Here is a 19,780-nt window from a genome sequence, read left to right on the forward strand (position 1 = left end):
GAATTAGGAGACAGAATGGTTAGCTAAAGTACGTGGACAGCTTGCCACTCAATACGGTTAACGTTTGGTTGGCGCCCAATAACTGATGTTTGGCGTTAGCACCGAGCTAAGGTCAGCAATTCAAACTTGTTGAACGTCCCATGTCCAATTTACAAACGGGTGGGTAAGGAAATACAACCATGATTACGTTTATGGTGGTGTTGGTAACATTACAGGACCTTCAGATCTAACTTCAAGCAACATAACTTCGAGCTAGCAAGCTAACGTCACCCAATCATCCTGACAACGTAACATTAGATAAGATAGCTGACGTTAACGTTATGGGGTACAATGCCGAGGATGTGGGAACCGCAGTAGCAAAGCTCTACGTGGTTCACAAAGCAGGGCTGTGGAACCCTATTGTTTATTTAAGGTTTTTCCTCCTTCATTTCCTTCTTTTCCATTAGTCTCCGCGTGAAACTCACGCTGCAGCCTTAGTTACATGGTGGCGGTGTACCACGCACTTCCACCACTAGGTGGCGCTATTTTCGAACTCCTTCTAGGCTGATCTGCACGAAACTTGGCCCAAATCATCTCCAGACTGACCTGACAAATAGTAAAAATAAATTTTTATAGAATAAAAATTGCGCATATTTCGCACAAACAAATTTGTGTAGCTAAACACCAATTTTGCCACATCTCGGCCAAATGCCAATAAATTATGTGAAATAAAGCCAAACTTTAGATTATTCCTTGGTAAAACCCTTTGAAGCTCTAATACAAATTTCACAAACATTGGCCACTAGGTGCTGCTACAAATACAAAAAGGTTATATCTCATGAACCTCTCATCAGATTTTTACTAAATTTGATGGGTACCAAACAAACAAACAATCACAGTTTCAAAGGGCTAGAAACCATAGATAGTATTAGAAATGGACACAACTTTAAGGCTGTTATAAGCACTTTTTCGGTGAGGGCTGACTGCTACTGTGCAGCCACTAACTGAGCTTAGATGTGACATGAGGAACCTGTCTGAAAGTTGTAAGACTTCTGGTAGCTGTGCCAAGAGAAATCTGAATCATTCTGAATCTTGCAGAGAAGGAGAGAGTTAACACTTTTGCAAGGCACTGTATTGGATGGATGATCGGATGGGTGATAGGATGGGTGACACTTTACTGCTTATTTCCTATTTGATTAAATACACTTAATAGCAGTCATATGAGGATCTCATTTCATTAGTCTTTCGATTCTCTCCCTCTGCAGGTTAATCATGTTTATATCAGGTGTGTATAGTGTATAGTTTTTGAACAGCACAGAAGAGAGTAAACACTCAAAGGTTTGAAAAATACCCTGGTTTAATAGCACTGTACATAGTGATACATTGCTTAAATTGTTTTGTAGCAGTTTAGGTAGAAGCAGGGGGAGGGAATTACTGAAGCAAAAAGGTTAAAAGTCCAAGAGTAACTTGGATAGTGTCGAGGATAAAACAGGCTGTTATTGGGTAGATTTACTTAGTTAAGAGTTTTTTAGGGCAGACGTAAGAACATAGTGTGGAAGTACAGTAGCTGAGGTAAATGCTGCAAGGTCATAGCCCACTGAGGTCACAGTTTCATTTCTTGTTTGAAAGTAGTGCGTCAATTTCTTCCTGTGGTTTGAGGCTATGCCATTGGGCTATCGGCCTCCGGGGGTTGGCCAGCATGTCTTCCCAATGCCGTTGCTCAGTCCCAGTGCTGTTACCGCCCAGCAGCACCTTCCCGATGGCATCATTCTTCCCAATCTTATCGTAGTCCAACACAGTCACTGCTATCTGCACCTTCTATGAATTAAAACACACACGCAAATTAATTAATTTCTAATTGTGTGTGTGTGTGTGTGTGTGTGTGTGTGTTTGTGTACAAATATATGTACCTCTAGCTGTTCACATGCCACTTCAAAGCTGAAAGACTCGTTGTAGTAAGGGTTTAAAGTGTTCTTCTTTATCGTTGTTTTCTTTTTCTTGAGTCTTTTTCCATTCTGCATTAAGTGGATCTTTACATAAGGGTCTGACAGAGAGAACAGAAGTTTAATGTCCGAGTAACAGACCAACAACTCTAGCACAAAGGCACTGATGCAGTATCTCCATCAGTGAAATACAACATCTATTGTAGTAGCTGCTGACAGTTTCCCTGAATTAAAAAAAAATGCTTGAAAGTGGACACACCACTAAAAATAGTTGTTATAAGTCTAACAGAGCTAACATATCTAGGCTATTCAGGGTGCACCTGTCATATTATAAAAAGTAATGAGACATAATTGTTTTTCTTAAACATTTTTTTTAAAGTATTTAAAAAAACTTTATTATGGCACTGAAGATGTCTATACTGAAAACCCCAAGCTAATTAGTAACATGGAGCTCTAACTTAAATCTGTGAATCCAGTTTGTTTTGCTGCTTGACTTGCCTGATAATCCACCCACATCCATTTTCTTCAGGTTTTTGGCCTCCAAAACCACCACCGTCAGCTTCCCTGCAGTTGGCACATACCTCAAAGACAAACATATGTCTCCAAGCCGCTCACTCTAATGCAGAGAAAATGAAGTGAGTATGTTGTTGAGGAATTGTCTTAGAACTTAAGTATGGCTTCACAGTTACAACAACAAAACGCTGAAGCTGAAATATCACATCACAACAAAATGCAGTCTTCTTCAGAGACAGAGGTGACTATTCTGTGCAGTACTCCTGGCTTTGAAATATGGTGTGAATACCAAAAGGAGAAAGTATCTGATTTTAGTCAAGCCAAAGAAACATCAAGCATCAGTAACCTTTTTTACCTAAACACACGGAAACACATGATTGAATAAAAGAAAACTAATTTTACAATCTATCCTATTTGACTTTGAGCATCCCTTTTTTCAAGTTCAACTCCGCTCCTCCTCTCACGGTGTGCTCCCACCTCCTCCTTCTCTGCCTTCTGCAGATCCCTCCACTCCTGCAGAGATTGGCTGAAGTCCATACGGCTCATCGGTATCTTCACAGCTCCGATGGCATCGTGTTTTGAGAAACGGTCAAAGTCGTACACAGTCATCACCAGTGTCTTCCCACCCAGCTCAGTGTACGGTACCTACAGAACACACGTCAAAGACTATTATTTGAAACATATCATGCACTATGTGCTGATGGTGAACTCAGTCAGGACAAATTATTGATTTATCTAGGCTGTTCAATTTACCTTAAACGTGAACGTCTCATTGAAGTTGGGTTCAAGGGTCTTCCTATGAACTTTGGTTTCAAACTTTTTCTTTTTGTCCGGTAGCAGAAAGAGTTTAACATAAGGGTCCGAACTACCACCCACATCCATTGCAGGGAGTTCAGCAGCCTGCAAGATGCCGACTATCAGCTAGAATGTGATGGCAAAGGAAAGTAATAACAATAAATGAGGATCTGGCTAATTCACAGAGCAAGGAGAAGTATTCAAATTGTGACATTTACAGTTGGCAGAAAGTGGGCAAAAATATGCCATTGTAAATAGCAGCATCTCACCGTATTATCCGTGAAGTTGTAGTCTAATGTGTAATGTAGCCTGCCCAGCTTCTCCTCCTCTTTGGGATCATCATCTGACAGCTCTGTTTCTTTATTACCTTCCTCTTTCAGTGGCTGCTCGCACACAGATCACATGCAGGTAAAAATATAGCTTTACAAGTGAATGATATTTGTGCTGTGTTACATTGTATTGTATAACATTACACAGTCAGAAACAATTCAACAAAGATAATGTTACCATCTAAAGTTGCTTTACTGTTTGAATGTGACCTGCGTCCTTAAAGACAGTGCAATCCTCCAAAACATTTCATCTTAGTCCTCAGCCTTTACCACAACATCCATTAGTCCAAACTCACATTGACAGTTTTACTGGGCCTGACCCGGGCGTCAGGAGTATGATACATGGCAAGGACAATGTGTGTGTGTGTGTGTGTGTATGTGTGTGTGTGTGTGTGTGTGTGTGTGTGTGTGTGTGTGTGTGTGTGTGTGTGTGTGTGTGTGTGTGTGTGTGTCCTACCTTGCTGTAACCTCCATCCATTTCAGTGTCAAAGCCTCCGTTGCTCTTCTCTTTTCCTTTTTTCTTGTCCTTTTCTTTGTCCTTCTTCTTCATGCACTTCTTCCACACACACACAGCACACGACAGCACCACGCACAAACTCACGATGCAAAGGGCAGCAACAGCCCATGATGGCACTGACAATCCACAGACACACACAAACACACACACGGACACACAGTGTGAAAACACAGTATAATCAATGATATAGGGGGTGATCGGGTGCTGATTCTGGTCTGGACATATTTAGGCCCTATTTTGTGGTAGTGTTATACAGTATAAAAATATATTGTAAGGTGTTATGTTATGTCCATCTCTTGTTCTGAAGCATCATTGAAGGCTCTCTGCTGGCGCCTTAAAAACACAAAAATAAAAAGCAAAGCACACTTACCGAATAGTGGGTCATAAGTGATGATTGTGAGGACTGCTTTAGTATTAGTCTACACATTATTTATTTTTTAATTCCAAAAATCCATTACCTATTATACCTTTAACTTGCATTTTTCAATTTATATTTGCACAACTTTACAAGCAATATACAATAACAACTATGGCATGTCTAAACTAATGCATAACTTCCATACACACAGGTAATGCACTTAGAGCAGGGAGACAACTGTCCTGTATGCATTTTATAAGTAAACTACCTAATATCTGTCCCATTTGAGTAATGCTTCTCTGGTGTTTTCATATGCAGTGTGACCCTTCTTCTTTCAGTCACACATTCCTGAAAACAAAGCCCCTGCCTGCACCTTGTACTTCCTGAGAATAAGTAGCCATCCGATTATTTTAGCTGTCTGAGGCCAGTCCTCCAATGATAACAGGAACACAGATCATTATATTCTTTAAACAAGACCAAGCTACTGCACTTATTCCCCCAAATTGCAATAGTATATTACACTTTGGTGTCCATGTGCTTTACCAAAAACCTCCGTGATTATATACTTAACTTCGATGCTTGGATGTTATATCTTTGAAGAAGAAATTTCTAATGGCTGCAGCATAATAGTATAAAAGCTGATTGTATACATTTTTGGAAAACCAGACCTGCCTAAAGGTCCTCTGGGATGGAGAATGAGTTAGGTGTCTAACTCACTGTGGATGCTGTGCAGTTCACTCATGAACTTGTTGGGACTGTGGCCTCCAGATTTGTTTTGGCCTGGGGTGGTTGTTGCCTTTGGCAAGTGGGTTGGGGTAGCGGGGGTGCCCAGGGCAGCCGGGGCAGCTCGGCGGTTCCCAGTCATTATTTGAGGAGTGACAACAAATCCAGAATTGAACTGGCAGAGAAACAGAGATTCAGAAAAATATCATCTCAGCCCTTAAATAATAACACTTCAGCAAAACAGAAATAGGAACTAATCTAATTTGAAGAATCATCCAGACAGATCACATAAACACACACAGAGTTTCCATAAATGCTATAGATCAGATGTATTTGTAGCAATAATCTGCGTATAGACGCTGCATAACCATAAGTGTCAAATGACTTCTCCTGTTTCTGCTGGCCTGGCACTAACACTTGAACACAGGATATGCAAGCAGCTGTGTCTGCAAAAACCTGCTGACATGAGGGCAGAGAGGCATAGGAGAGGAAAGGGACAATTAAAGTTGAAGCGTCACACGTGGACCACTGCTGTTCGACAGTGAGCGGCCCAGAGTGAGAATCATGGGCCAAGGTCATGCTCAGTATATGAGAGAAAAGTCCCACTACTGAGACTACTGAGAAAAAGGTTTTGATGTTATTTCTCATTCTGCAGAAATCAAAAGTGTTGAGTATCCGGGTTTGAGTCAGCAGATGTGATCTCACACCCAAGCAGACACTGAGCTCTGTTTATGTCTGTTTTGGTTGAAAAGACAGGCAAACAAAATGTTTAAATTGGCGTCTTTCTCTCATGTTTGCTGCAGAGTGATAATAAATGACTTTATGCACCATATGGTCCCCAAACTTCAGTTGTCAATGCAGCTAAAAATACTGATCTTAAAAGGTTGCAAATGAGTGACAGTATTTGATATATAATGCCACTGCAACATTTCAGCTCTTTACCTAAAAAACATCTTTAGAGAGCCATGTTTTTAGCTTGGCATCAAACGTTTTCTCAACCCTCAGGAAAAGAAAGGATTTCAGTAAAAAGCAAAAAAAAACACTGAAATTAGAGTTACAAATTAATTTATCCTCTATGATAATGTTGTTGTACCCCTGCCTGTATCCGGTAAACCACAGAATGACCGTCACAGACCGGGTTAATATTCTTTCCCTGCGTTCATAGGTTTACACAGTTAGTTTCCACACAGCATAGTCGAGAGAGAAATAAATCTAAGTACTTTTGATTGACAAAACAAAGCGGTAAAGCAAAAGGACCCAAAGACATACCTTTACTCAGTCGTCCCCCCAGCAATGTCCAGACTCACAAGTACTCCTTTTCCTTACAGAGGTGGAGGAGGAGGAGAAAAGATGACAGGACCAGAGAGGGCACGAGAGACGGAGGAATACGGTGTGGTAGTGAAGAGTTTTTGTACCACTAGTTCTTAGACATCAAGAAGAAGAGTGCATGTGTGTGAAAGATGGAGCTAGAGAGAAGGAGGGTGAAGGAGGGTAGAATAAGATAGGGTTGGGGTTGGTGGAAATAGCAGCTTGGTAATCTTGTGTTGCTTCCCTCTGTGTGTGTGTTTGTGTGTGCTCCTTGTGAATGTGTTCTCTTCCGTCCATTCAGGTCTCATAGGAGCTTGGGTTGGGTGCTTATTTCTGATGCCCCCCCCTCCCCGGTGACCTCTGTCCCATCCCTACAGGTCACCCTCATCGGGCCACTGATGCATATTCATCAGTGTAGTGACATAGCTTTTTAAAAGGCTCGTTAGCATAGTGAGAGTTCAGCAATGGAGGACATTTACATTCAAAGTGGACAGCTCTGTTGGTGTGTGTGCATCTGTACATCTGGCAGTAGCTGCAGAACTGTCTCATATTGTCTAAGTATAGATGATGTTGCCTGATTTAGAAACTTAGGATGTGGTTTCTGCAGCAACACAGAGATCAAGTTCCGGCCCACCCTGTTCACCTTGAGGTACCAGAGATGCACAGAGATACTGTATAGAAGTAAAGAATAGGCAGAGGGAAAGAGAGGGGTTGGGGCATGGGCTGGGGAGTGGAAGCTTTGACACATCCTGTGTCTATGACAAGTAAAAATATACATTATACATATGTATTTTTTTGCTTATGACAAACATTTGAGATCAATTATAATCTTCCCTCATTAAAGTGTGCTATTTCAATATTTGTATTACAACAGTCTGGAAGCCAGCTGACTCAAGCCCATGTTGGAATCTTTAGCTGACATGAAGGAATCCCTCTTTTGTGTATATTAAATTCAGCTTTATTTATTTTTTTAGAAAGTGCCATTGAGATAAAGATCTTTTTTACAAGGGAGACCCGGGAACAAATTACTGTATAAACATCATCACAACAATTCAGTCAGATGAAGCAGTGATCACATATAGAGACACTATTTTCAACAGGTACAAATATATAAATATACATCTGGTGTTTTGGTGATTAGCTCAACTAAGGATGCTAAATATCTATGAAATTAATTGAAAGAATGTATTGAATATAAAGTCATTTACTAAAAATACACTGATTTTAATTTGCACAAAGCATAGCACATTGCTGCATAGCTCATGTGATAGTGACAGAGGATGTAAATAGTGGAATGTAAAGCTGCTTTGAAGACATTTGGACTTGTCATTGTAGGAAAAGCACAGATGTTACTAATAATATAAATGATGGCTTCGTTCTTAGAGTTTTCCAGCAAGCCATAACAATGTGACAGTTTTCCAGCCAGTCCAGCCCGTTTTCCTTTTACTGGGACATGTCAAAGGCATATGTGCTGCAAATATGCTTACGTAATTGTCTACACCTAGAACCACTATTATCAACTCTGTGAAGTTATAATATCAGATCATGAAAGGACATATGTCTACAGATAAATGTTAACATCCAAATTAGCATTTAAAGTTACCCTCCCATGTGCAGTGAGCATATGTCCTTTATAGCTTTTGTAATATTGCACGTAAAATATACAGTGTAAATCGTTGAATAACAGTGACATTGGTTGTGGAGAAAGAAAACAACTCACACCTCGACTCGCTAGGTGGCAATAGTCATCTCTGACCTAAATTGCATCTACTCAACAAACCACAGAAGAAGCCTTGTCTCTAGGATACAGAGAAAGCGTAGCTGTTGGACTGTGGCGTTAGGTGAGTTCTGTCGGATTAAAGCATTATCGTTATGTTCTTGGAAAGGAATAGCTTATTTTTGTTTTTCTGGCAGCTAGGAAGTTGAGCTTTTGAGTCATGCATAGGCTTTATAATAAAATAAGCTCAGCCCGCTGACGAGTTCATCACATTGATTTAGCTAGCTAGCAAGCTAGCAGATGCTAACGTCAACCATACAGAAGTTATCTTAGCGCTAGTTATTGTTATTATTAACGTTAATCAGAACAGAGTTCGCCGAGTGTATCAACGCCTACCAAAAAAAAAAAACAGTACGTCTATAACAAACGCTGTGTATTCACTTTTATGAAAACGAAACAAATGAACACCCAGTGGCCCATTTAACATTGGAGCAGCTCTCGCGTTGTAGAGTTGTAGAGGTTGATGGACATTGCGGTAACGTTACAGTGCAGAAGCCACAGAGTCCAAATGTTTTTGGGTCTTGTGTAGTAACGCTGTATGATTACAGGCAATCCCCCCGGTTCATAAAAACCTACAGGTGGTTCAATGTATACTTTACTGTACCACAGCTAAGTATGCGCCAATTTATAGATCTTAAGGTAACAACAAGTCTAATCCATGTATCTTCATTCCGGAGATACTCGGAAGATTTACATTGCACGCATGCAAATTTATTCACACTATACTGACTAATATATAAAAGTATGATAAATCACTGTTTAGGTTGTATACAGTGGATACATATTGTGAACACAGATAATAGAAATTATCAATCAATTATTTATTACGGGTAAGGCATACTTTTGTGAACTGCATTTGAAAGTAAGATCTCAATTTGTACATAATTAATGTAATATTTAAAACAGAGAATATGAGATATACACAAAGGCCCATAATTGACATCTGCCACGTGTCAAATAAAGTACAGCTCTGCTGCATACGTATATTTATTTCCTTCTGTTGCTTTTCATGGCTGGCCAAAAACATGTATCTGAACACGGCCTGTGAATCCTGTTACCTGTTTCTGAAACATATTTATTTAATGCAATTGATACTTGCAATTGCAAGCAATCCCTTGCATATCCTCTTTCAAACCTCAGCCTGTGTACCTTTCAGAGCGTAGGAAAGCTGCCGATGGAGCATCTTCACCTGGAACATGTTCTGCAGACTGTGTGTGTGTTGGAGTCCGTCGTCCTCCGCAGTTTTGGCCCTGAAGGAGGACAGGTGTTGTTCACCCGAGACACAGGACAGGCAATGTTGAGCCGTAGTGGGACTCGCATTCTCACTGCGCTACGTCTTGAGCATCCACTGGCCAGGTAACACACACTACTCTTTCACTATGATAGTGTTTGCAAGTGACATTTTCTCTTTTTTTATGCATTTGTGTTTTTTTTTATTTTAGGATGGTGGTGGAGTGTGTCTTGAAACACAGCACCGTAACAGGCGATGGATCCAAGACCTTTATCATACTGCTGGCATCATTACTACGGATGATTCATAAAACGGCCTGCAAGGAGCCTAATGTGTCTCACGCCTATAACTCCAGGGATGCAGCAGAGGCTTCCACTGCCAGGCACTTGGCTGACAAAATGCTTGCATTTGCATCGGAGGAGTTGGATGATATTATTGCCATGGAAGTTGTCCCGTATGGATGCTGTCTTTCATGGGAGGATTTCACCTCAAAAACACAATTACCAGAAGGCACAATCAATCACTGTGTCCAAAAGCTGCTGGGAACATTCTTTCATTCACGTCTGGGTCGCACTCACTGTGACTTTATTAGCAACCTCACCTGTGAAATGCTCACTCACTGGAAGTTCAAAAGTGACCTACCGTCCTCATCACTTCAGTTTGTAAATGACAACTTTGCTGCCTTGCATACACCTGTATCAGGCTTCCCTATTTGTTGTTCACGTTTGATTGAAGGGCAGGTCATTCACAGGGACTTTGCTACGCCCTGCCCTCAGACTGACCACCAGCCAGTTAAAGCTGTAGTTTTCACTGGGTGCCTGCAGCCAAAATTGCTCACTGCAGGAGAGGTGCTAGTCCTGGAATGTGGAGAGAAAGGGAAGGAGGTGAATTCAAGGAAGGAGAGTAGTATTGTGCAGTTTGCTGCCTGGTCAGAAAGATCACTAGGGTGTGTCATTGCAAAGCTGCAGAGTTTGGGTGTCTCTGTGCTCCTGTCTGCAGTGAAACAGTCTGCTGCTGTCCTGGCTTTAGCTGCACAGGCAGAGATGTGCATTGTGGAATGTGTCAGCGTAGATGAGCTGTCTCTCTTTGCCCAGCTAAGTGCGGCCACACCTGTCTCAGACTGCTGGAAGATTGAACCAGAGCACGTTGCTACACTGACCTTTTGCAAACCAATACTGCTGGGAGCCCATAGGTAAAAGGTCTTTCTTTCTTTCTCATATACTGCGCATATGCAAAGTAACAAACATAAATACAAATAATTATGAATATTGGATTACAGATACGTGGATTTTCTTATCTGGTTTATTCATGAAAGTAAAAATGTAACTCTTTTTCTCTTCCACAGGTATGTCCATGTGTCTTTCCATGATTCAGAGGAAAGGGTCACAGTCAAACCCTGTAGTCTGGTCATTTGTGGCCCAGGGGAAGGGCAAACTGACCAGTATGCATGTGCATTTCAAGATGCAATCCGCATGCTACTTTCAACTTGGGAGCCTGTTGGTATAACTGCCACTACAGCATCAAAGAAGACCTTGCAACCAAACAAAAGCACATGTTTACATGTGGACAATCGCATCATCAAAGCATCTCCCTTCCAGCAGTGTGTGTTGGAGCCAGGCTGTGTTATATCTGCTGGTGGCACATTTGAATTTCTCTTAAACCATGCCCTCCTACAACATGGCAGCAGATGCTCAATTTCTGATAACACAGTTATGGGATTCTCTGCGGTTTCCCAGCTCTTGGCAAATGCTCTACTAAGCGTGCCCCGACATATTTACTCCTACAGTCTGCGACGTTTCCTGCAGACTCAAACCAAGCTCCTGAGTTTTATTCGAAATCATTCCCACCCTTGTAGCCTTAGAAACAAACAAGAACACAACACAGTCCTCAAACAGGGTTGCGGTAAAAGTGAATCTCCTCTAGAGGGGAGTAAAGTAATAAAGCATTGTTGTGGAGAAACTGACATATCACAAGTTTTTATGTCTGACTCTGGCCTTGAATCTATCTCCTGTAAATACCAGCTGCTTGTGGCTGTGCTGCAGTGTGTCTCAAGTCTTCTCCGTGTGGACACCGTGCTGCACACACACACAGCCGTACACACTCCGTCACACAGACTAGCTAACATTTCCTGGGAGGGCACAGAGGACGAGGCTGAAGACTGAGCTTTTATTGTGCCCCAAGGTGAAAGCCATAAACATTATTTCTCAGTACTTACTCAGGTAGCATTCAATAGTTGGAGGAAATCATTTTCACTTTAATGCAGATGGCATGTATGGCCACAGTATTTTTCTATTTGCCTCGGCAAAATATATTTGTGATGCATATATTTGTAATGAAAGCTTATAGTTCCGCTGAGATATTAAATTACATTTTATGTCAGTACTATTGTGTTGTGCAGTTAATAAGCCAATCAAATGCTACGGTGGTCCTAAGCTGTCCTGAATTAAGGCTAGGTTTGGCAACAACATTAAAAAGAAAACATAAAACAACTTAGTGTTATTTTCTGTATTGTACAGAATGTACAGTTAACAAATCATTTAGTCTGTAGAAGCTGTTTTAATGTGAAGTAGTGTGAGTGAGTAAATGTTGATATTGGCCTCTTTCCTCTTTCAGTTCTCATCACGGTTTCTATTTTCCTATTTTTCTTCTTATCTCAGCTTTTCTTCCCTCTTCCCTTGGCCAGTAGGCATTCTGTTACATAAAAGGCACACACACAGTACAACATGAAGACACCGTCTCGCATATTTACACACTCCTTTTTATAATCAGCGTTATCTCAATAGGGGGGATGGGGTGTCTGAGAGGGCAACACCCGGCTGTCAACAGCCAAATCAAAGTGTACTTCCTTTTGCTATAATCAGAGGAACACTAACTCCCTTCTCACCTCTTTTTGGTGAAATAGTGAGTCATTAGAAATAACTTGACTGACTCACTGACGTGCATAATTGTGCAGCATTTACTTTAATCAGTGTGCGCCCCTAGTTTTGATCAAACATTTTCCGTAAATGTATCGTGATGGCATGACTCATGGTCGCAAATATCAAAGAGGGAAGAGCCGCGGGGAGTATTCAGAATGTTTTTTTCCACTGCACACATGGAAAAGAGCCTGGATGTTTTCAGTCTTATCAAGGCGCCTACACCCTTCTAACCCTTACATGCCCCCTATATCCTGCACAGCTAAATCTAACATTCTGAGCAGAGTCAATTTGAAAATGTGCCAATTTAATAGTTTTGCTATCTAGTTAATGAACTTTACTCTCTGTCTGAGATTAGGCTTAATAAAAGAATTACAGCTCTTTTGACTTTTACGTGAGTGATGGCATGCCATAATGTAAAACCCTCAGACGGAACTTGGTCAGTACATTTTGGTTTAATTGGCTGTCATTATTTTTTGTCTCAGTGAAACAAATAGTGCATATGGTGTAAATCAACCCAGTCTGTAAAATGAAAACTTTATAAAATACATCATCAAACCACATGTACCATACAACCACCTAAATGTACAAATCCGTTACAAATAAAAATAGAAGACATTTACAAAACGTGCCAAAAATTAAAGGCGATTTTAGAAAGGGCAAGTTAGGAGATGGAGAAAGGAAGGAACAAAGGAATTGTAACAACGAAGGAACCGAGATGCTACTCTAATACCAGAATTGGCTACTAGTCGCCATGGTTGGACTTCGGTGTAAGAAAGAGGACTGTAGAAATTCATTGGCTACTGCTGTATTGTGCTAAAGTGGTGGTGGTCGCCATTTTTATGGCCCTGATTTTATGACTCTTCTCGTCAGTAGTTGACCCCAAGTAATAGCCGTAGAAATGTGATCAGTATACTATAATATATAATAATAATATGATCTTTTGTTTAGATAATTAGCAGTTCACAAACACTAATATCAATCAAATGACCACAAAATTACACATTTCTGTACTACATTGCCACTAAAGCAAAGATGACACATATTCTATAGTTGGGCCTAATAACCACATCGCGCCTATCTAGTCCGGGAAGGTGAGCCTAGTAAGATGTACAGTTGTAACCAATGTATTATGCAATAATCAGAAATATCTGCACCCAGGCTAGCTTAGATTACCCTTCTTGAACAAGCAGTGTTTCTATTGGCAGTGGAGAGTCAACTGAGTCTAGGAATGACATCATGCAACATTAACAAGAATTTGAGGATGTGGTGGTTGGTGTCACACCACCTCTCGAGACTTCCTGATGGCGCAGCACAGGAGCATGCTAAAGATCATCCCGAACGCCTATAGAAAGAGGGAGATGCACAGTACTTGTGTTTGTGTTGGCTTTTCTCTGCACTGAGTTCATCAAGGGCAGCAGAAACTGGAATTTGATAAGTTACAGTTAATCCCACACTTACCATAACAACACCGACGGTGATGCCCACTCCTCCTATGATGTGTAGCTTGGAGTCAAAAACCTCATCAATGGCATCAGGGCAGCTCTGCAACACACAAGCAGGATTCCTTTAAACCTATGCTGAACATAGCTTGTGGTATGGCACAGATAACGGACAGCCTTAGAGCATGCAGGCTCCAGTAAGCCACCGTTGCCATAGTAACATTGCAAGGAGGCTGAGAGAATTAGTCTGCAAAGGGAAGACTGATTAACTCATGACACACGTCAGTCCATCGTTATGTATTTGACATACAGTAATTGCCCCAGCTCTCACAGGGCTGAAACATGTCTGACAGATTAGATCAGATCTTTCTTTAACTCTTGACAGAAGTACCTTGCTGTGTTGTCATTCAATCTATGCACACATTCAGGGTAGTTGTACCTTAGTAATGAGTTGCTCAAGTAGCTCTCCCCGGGGACACGTGTCTTTGGCAGTATCTACTACAGTACCTGTCGGCCCGCAACACTTCAGCTGTAAAGATACACAAAGTCAGAGATCAAGGAATGGCAGAAGGAAAAACACGGATCTAACTCTAAGTGTTTTAAAGTGTTTAACATTTTGTTTCAATTTTTAGTTCCCAAAATCTTGTTGTCCCAGTTAAGTAACTTTCACATAAGAACTGCATGTATAAAATCCCAGAAATAGTTAGGGCACTACCTCTCTCTCAAACAACCTTTCTACATAACTGTTTGTGCACGAATTAAACAAGATACAATTTGTTTATTAGTAAGCTTTAGAGGTGCAGGTAGTTGTGTTGACCTTTGGAGTCTAGCTGTGCCCCCCTCCTTCCAGTCTTTATGGGCTAATCACACTAACAAAAGAAAGTGAATGAGCTTATTTCCTAAAATGTGGAACTTCTCCTTTAAGGTAATTTGCTAAATGTGCTACTTCTACTGTAGTCATCTAACATTATGGAAAATACTTGATATGGGCAGTTTTGAAAAGCATTGCTAAGTGACAAAGACAACTTCTCATGGGAATCCATTGCATTTGCTTGGTAAATACCTTTTGTGCCAAATTCCTTTAAGATAAGCTCTAATTCAGTCTGAACTGGTAGAAAGCAGCGAAAAGGAGGCATATGTTGCTCACCCCGGTTTGAATCACTCGCAGAGTCTCTTTGAGGCGCTCATCTCCTGTCGTCTTAAAGTTATTGTAGGTCTGCATGTAGAACGTTGTGATGTCATTCACCACCTGCAACACAGCAGCAAGACGGGAGAAAATATTTTGTATACATGCATCACTCACTTTTTTTACCAATGCCGTACCTTTGTGATTTATTTTAGGTTTTCACTGCTGTATTTCTTTATCTGTGAACAGTGCAATGTAGCATTCTTTGAACTTGCACGTTACCTTGCTTTGGTTGGAAAATACCCAGATTCCAGCCACAACCTCAATGGCAAATATGATAAGCAGGAAAAAGAAGAACTGCAAAAAGGAGAGACAAAATTAAACTCAACTGATTGTGGGAATGTGTGCCTCCATGCTTGCATGTGCGCATGTCTTTAGAGTGCATGTGTGAACATGTAAGGTCAGTGTAGCTAAACCCTATTTACATAGGCTCCTCCTCATGAGAGATTAGTACAAGAAGATTAGAGGAGGGAGGGGAACAAGTGCAGGGAAGTTGAGAGACTCTTCTCTAGCCTTGATACCGTTCAGTAAACAATGATAAATGTAGTCGATATTTCTCAGTGAGCCCAAGGCTAGTCTCCAATCCACACTCGCTCAAGTGGAATAGGATAATAAGTCCAAGTGCTGGTGAGTGAGATCACTACACAATTCCCTCAGACAGAGAGAAAGGAACTGTTAAAGAGTCAACGTTTTATGTTAGTCAAACGAAGCATATAAAAGTGGTACAAACCAGTCCCAGCATACAGGGTGACTCCTGGATGGCCCCACAACATCCCAGGAAACCCAACACCATCATCAGAGCACCAGCTCCAATCAGGATATACACACCTACACACAGAATATCCGATAAATACAAGCATACTTAGGGATTTTCAGAGCTGACATAATACAAAACTTTACTTAACCTATGCTTAAATGATAATGGTTAATGTTCCAGCTGAAGGACTGAATGCATCTTACCTGTGTAAAACACATATGGAGAGTCTGGTCCTTCAAACAGACCTTTGGTCTTTGGGTCTAATCTCAGCCACAGGCCTATGGCAAAGACAGAAGTGCCTGCAAGCTGAAACACCAAAACATACATACATTGTCACATACAGCACTGCAATTAGTTATAGCACTAAATGCCTTGCCAGTCAGACTGTACAGTTAAATCTTAAATCAGATAAATCTTACTATAGGGTATAACGGTGAGAAATTACATTTAAACTTTATACGTTCATATGTTGTGTGTTTTTCAACTGTTTAAAGATGTGTCATCTTCATGTTTATGCATATTTTCCACTTGTCAACTCATTTAGCTGATTAAGATTTCCCCACACCACTAAATAACTATCGTGTTGCTGCCTGAATTTTATAGACATTTTCTCTTCTTTTCTCAGTTGCATTGGTTGTCATCTTTGAGTTTGCACTGACCATCTGGAAGCCTTCTCCAGGTCTCATCCTTACAGTTTTTTTCTGTTTCAGTTTTCCGTCCAGAAAGAGATTTCCACAGTCCTCCTTTTATATCTAACTATTCAAAAACACTATTATGTTGTCTACACTGCGTTCATGTGGGCTACTCATCAAGGGAAAGTGATATGAATTTTTTAGGTTATTTTTTAGGGAATTTTAGGCCTTTCTTTGAGAGGACAGCTAAAGACACCAAAGGGGTGAGAGAGGGGGAACGACGCAATCAAACCCCAGGTCGCTGCCCCAGGTGAGCTAGCAGGGTGCCTTAAGAAACTGATGATATAGTAACGGTGCCCAATCACTGTGCACTAGTATTAATACTTCCACAAAAATTGCCTCTAACTAGGAAACAAGACCAGTTTTACAATCAGAGAGGAGAGAGAAAAAATAAGGTTATTTATCTTTTTTAATGTTCACACATTCCCTTCTTCATCGACATAGTTATTTAATATCACAAAGCATGGGAATCCATTAACACATAGCTGGAAATCACCGCCATGATGCCATATTGTGTCACTACAGTGCTTACAGAGCTTGTCCGCATAGAAAAGTCAGGGCATATTTTACTTTGAAAGCCTAACTGAAAGATAGCAATCTGTCCTATTCAGATAGTGTGTGTGTTTCTGTGTATATACTAATGTGCTTTCGTTTTTCACTGTGTTTACTTTGTTTGTATATTCTTTTTAAATGTTCCATGAAGAAAATGGCAGATTAGAGCAACCACAAAAGTGTAAATGTATAAGAAAGCCTCTCCACGTTTCTGTGTCACTCAGATACACACACACACACACACACACACACACACACACACACACACACACACACCACACACACAAACAACTACTACAATATAACACAATATAAAAGATAAAAAGGAAACACCTACCCAGAAGGAAAAGTTGAATACAAACATGAGATATTTCACACACTTGATTCCACCAGCGACAGCCATGTTGATTCACTCTAAACAATGCACCGCTTTGAGTATTTAATAACTAAACTCTTCCCAAGAGGAAGTGAAACATAATGGTGTCAGTTGAAAAAGGTGGTGCAAAGAGAATGCCTTTTCCTTACCACGCCTTCGTACAATCACATGATTATTCAGTTAGGGAGTGGCAAGAGTTACCTTAAAAACTGACCTCCATTGTGTTATGCTATTTGAATTCCTGGCAGTGTTCCTGCCTCTTTTCTCCCATTCTCATGGATGTACAGTTTGTGTCTGTAACTACTGCATTTGTGCAGGTTGTGGGTTAGAGGGTTTTATGAACTGGGTGGTAGCAGCACAGAGGTCTCTGTCGAGGCATGTTGACATAAAATGCTGCCTAGCAGCATATTTACTGCTCTGGTGTCTGAACTGTGTAATTACAATCAATGGACTGCTTCCACATATGACCACTTCCCATTTCTACTCCCAGAAGCTGTTTTTACTGAAAGCAAGGTCCATGGACTCTGCTCTTGATGCACTGACAAAAAGCTGCACATGGGGTGAGATCAGATATCTGTGTCATGTAGTGTGTGGCTGCATGAACAGGGTTATGACCAGATTACTGTGTGTATTGACTCTTAATGACAGACATGTTACAGAGTTACATGTTATAGTCATCTTCCTGCTTGCTTAAATTGATGTTCCGCACTGACACTGTTGATTTTCTACAAATCAACTTAGTGAGATTCTGCATCTTTCAATCTTTTGAATACCCAACATTGGTTCTGTTGCTTGGATAATTTTGTATCTCTCTCTTTCTCTCTCTCTCTCTCTCTCTCTCTCTCTCTCTCTCTCTCTCTTTAACACACACACACACACACACACATTGGGAAAGCCCTGTAGTTGAGGGTTATCCTTGGCTCTATCTATAGCTGCACATATTTTAAACGTTTATAGAAGGTCAAAGCACTCATCTGAAACCACACACACGGCAAACAAACGGACACAACAAGACACACCCTGCAGGCTTAGGAGGACAGAAATAGCCAATGGGATATCCAGGATTCACTCACACATACACACAGTATGGCTCGCCGACATCCGCAACTTTTCACATCACGTGAGGGAGCAGAAGTCTTAATTATTATCAGTCCCAAGCTCCACCACAATAAAGCGTACCCTCCCCCTCTCCCCCATTACAATTATTAGAATGCCGTGCGCGCAAACTCCAAAGTGTAGTCTGCTCTGTGGATCTGGGTCACTTGGCCACTGGGGATTATTCTTCCTGCCCGCTTGCTCTCTGCGCGTGCACTTTGTGTTTAGTGGTGGCCATGCAGTGCCACAAATAATTCTGGGGGTTCCTTAGAATATACAGTAATAAGTAACCGAGGCTGTGAACGCTTGGAAAGATTCTGCATCTGGGACTCCGTATAATTTCATTCACTATCCTGCTCACACACGAATGCGCATGCACGCAAAGCTCTCTTACTCACTCACTCCCTCACACACACACACACACACACACACACACACACACACACACACACACACAACACACACGTACATATGTAGTTATCTATGAAACACAGACAGGATGTATATTTTTCTATGATAACAATACCTTGTCTCGCTTCAAACTCACCCAGAATACCAGGTTGAAGGCAAACATCAGGTATTTGATGCACATCTCTCCTCCCGACAGTGCAGCCATGGCGGTACTTCAGCTTTAGATCTCACTATTTCTGGTATCACCTCAAACCCACGGTGGAATAGAAGACCTTCTAAATAACAGCCAGTATGCAGAATGAGGTTATTTGCAGACGCGCCGGCACTGATACGCGCGCCGTGCTGTGCGCGCCTGTAGTGGACCGCCCCCACACATAACTGCAAAGGCAAGACCTCCTGTAGATTTTCTCTTTATTTCTTACAAATTCTTACTTTATTTAGTTTCCCCTCCGCTTTCAAAAATATCTCTAAATTTAAAAAACAAATATGTAGCCTGCTATTCCTTCAGATAAGGTTACAAAGTACTTTCATTTATTGGTAGCTCTCATCGGGAACCTCTTTCCATCATCTGTGCTCAGCGTGTGTCTTTTTCCTGCATACAACGGTACAACAATGCCCTGAAAAGCAACCTGAGGTGGATTTTTCGACCGCGAATTCCTGCAGCACCCCGGGCTGTGCGATGACGTAATTTTGCCAGTATAAGAACGGCGCGTTCACGGATTGAATCTACTGTACATGAATGAACACGGTGCACGAGCTTCTCTCTCCCAGACAGGCAGCACACACAGACATACAAACACAAAGTGGCCAACCTCTTATTATTCAAAACATCATTTTGACTATTTGTTTATTTGAAGATATTTTAGTATGTGTATTGTGTG

At 41.1% G+C, this 19,780-nt stretch overlaps 3 protein-coding genes across 4 annotated transcripts; 1 reads left to right on the top strand and 2 right to left on the bottom strand.

The window, feature by feature from the left end:
* Positions 1-1,318: 1,318 nt before the first annotated feature.
* syt1b (synaptotagmin Ib) lies at positions 1,319-6,796 on the bottom strand. Its single transcript, XM_034878822.1, has 9 exons — positions 6,427-6,796; positions 5,152-5,332; positions 4,017-4,192; positions 3,500-3,613; positions 3,189-3,356; positions 2,913-3,080; positions 2,421-2,538; positions 1,890-2,023; positions 1,319-1,797 (listed from the first exon to the last, which is right to left on the bottom strand). Exons 2-9 carry the CDS (start codon positions 5,297-5,299, stop codon positions 1,591-1,593), a joined length of 1,233 nt encoding a protein of 410 aa, XP_034734713.1. The 5' UTR covers positions 5,300-5,332; positions 6,427-6,796; the 3' UTR covers positions 1,319-1,590.
* A 1,386-nt stretch (positions 6,797-8,182) lies between these two features.
* On the top strand, positions 8,183-12,077 carry bbs10 (Bardet-Biedl syndrome 10). Its single transcript, XM_034878801.1, has 4 exons — positions 8,183-8,306; positions 9,399-9,598; positions 9,685-10,665; positions 10,819-12,077. The coding sequence occupies exons 2-4, from the start codon at positions 9,417-9,419 to the stop codon at positions 11,633-11,635; spliced, it is 1,980 nt and encodes a 659-aa protein (XP_034734692.1). The 5' UTR covers positions 8,183-8,306; positions 9,399-9,416; the 3' UTR covers positions 11,636-12,077.
* A 750-nt stretch (positions 12,078-12,827) lies between these two features.
* cd9a (CD9 molecule a) lies at positions 12,828-19,277 on the bottom strand. 2 transcript variants are annotated; one of them, XM_034878817.1, is made up of 8 exons: positions 19,036-19,277; positions 15,977-16,079; positions 15,747-15,844; positions 15,239-15,313; positions 14,978-15,079; positions 14,270-14,359; positions 13,850-13,933; positions 12,828-13,733 (listed from the first exon to the last, which is right to left on the bottom strand). In XM_034878817.1, the coding sequence occupies exons 1-8, from the start codon at positions 19,102-19,104 to the stop codon at positions 13,668-13,670; spliced, it is 687 nt and encodes a 228-aa protein (XP_034734708.1). In that variant the 5' UTR covers positions 19,105-19,277; the 3' UTR covers positions 12,828-13,667. The 2 variants fall into 2 exon arrangements, with proteins under 2 accessions (XP_034734708.1, XP_034734709.1); XM_034878818.1 differs by lacking the exon at positions 19,036-19,277 and adding an exon at positions 17,355-17,519.
* Between the last annotated feature and the right edge of the window lie 503 nt (positions 19,278-19,780).

Source organism: Etheostoma cragini, chromosome 8 (assembly GCF_013103735.1).
Source record: "Etheostoma cragini isolate CJK2018 chromosome 8, CSU_Ecrag_1.0, whole genome shotgun sequence".
Classification (NCBI taxonomy): Eukaryota; Metazoa; Chordata; class Actinopteri; order Perciformes; family Percidae; genus Etheostoma; species Etheostoma cragini.

Coding starts and splice junctions, on each gene's coding strand:
- cd9a (XM_034878817.1), bottom strand. CDS start 19,104: ATGGCTGCACTGTCGGGAGGAGAGATGTGCATCAAATACCTGATGTTT. Junction 16,080..19,035: donor CCTTCAACCTGGTATTCTGG/GTGAGTTTGAAG, acceptor TTGGTGTTTCAG/CTTGCAGGCACTTCTGTCTT. Junction 15,845..15,976: donor TCCATATGTGTTTTACACAG/GTAAGATGCATT, acceptor TTCTGTGTGTAG/GTGTGTATATCCTGATTGGA.
- bbs10 (XM_034878801.1), top strand. CDS start 9,417: ATGGAGCATCTTCACCTGGAACATGTTCTGCAGACTGTGTGTGTGTTG. Junction 9,599..9,684: donor CTTGAGCATCCACTGGCCAG/GTAACACACACT, acceptor TTTTTATTTTAG/GATGGTGGTGGAGTGTGTCT. Junction 10,666..10,818: donor ATACTGCTGGGAGCCCATAG/GTAAAAGGTCTT, acceptor TCTCTTCCACAG/GTATGTCCATGTGTCTTTCC.
- syt1b (XM_034878822.1), bottom strand. CDS start 5,299: ATGACTGGGAACCGCCGAGCTGCCCCGGCTGCCCTGGGCACCCCCGCT. Junction 2,539..2,912: donor AGAAGGCAGAGAAGGAGGAG/GTGGGAGCACAC, acceptor TCTCTGCATTAG/AGTGAGCGGCTTGGAGACAT. Junction 2,024..2,420: donor GGATGTGGGTGGATTATCAG/GCAAGTCAAGCA, acceptor TCTCTCTGTCAG/ACCCTTATGTAAAGATCCAC.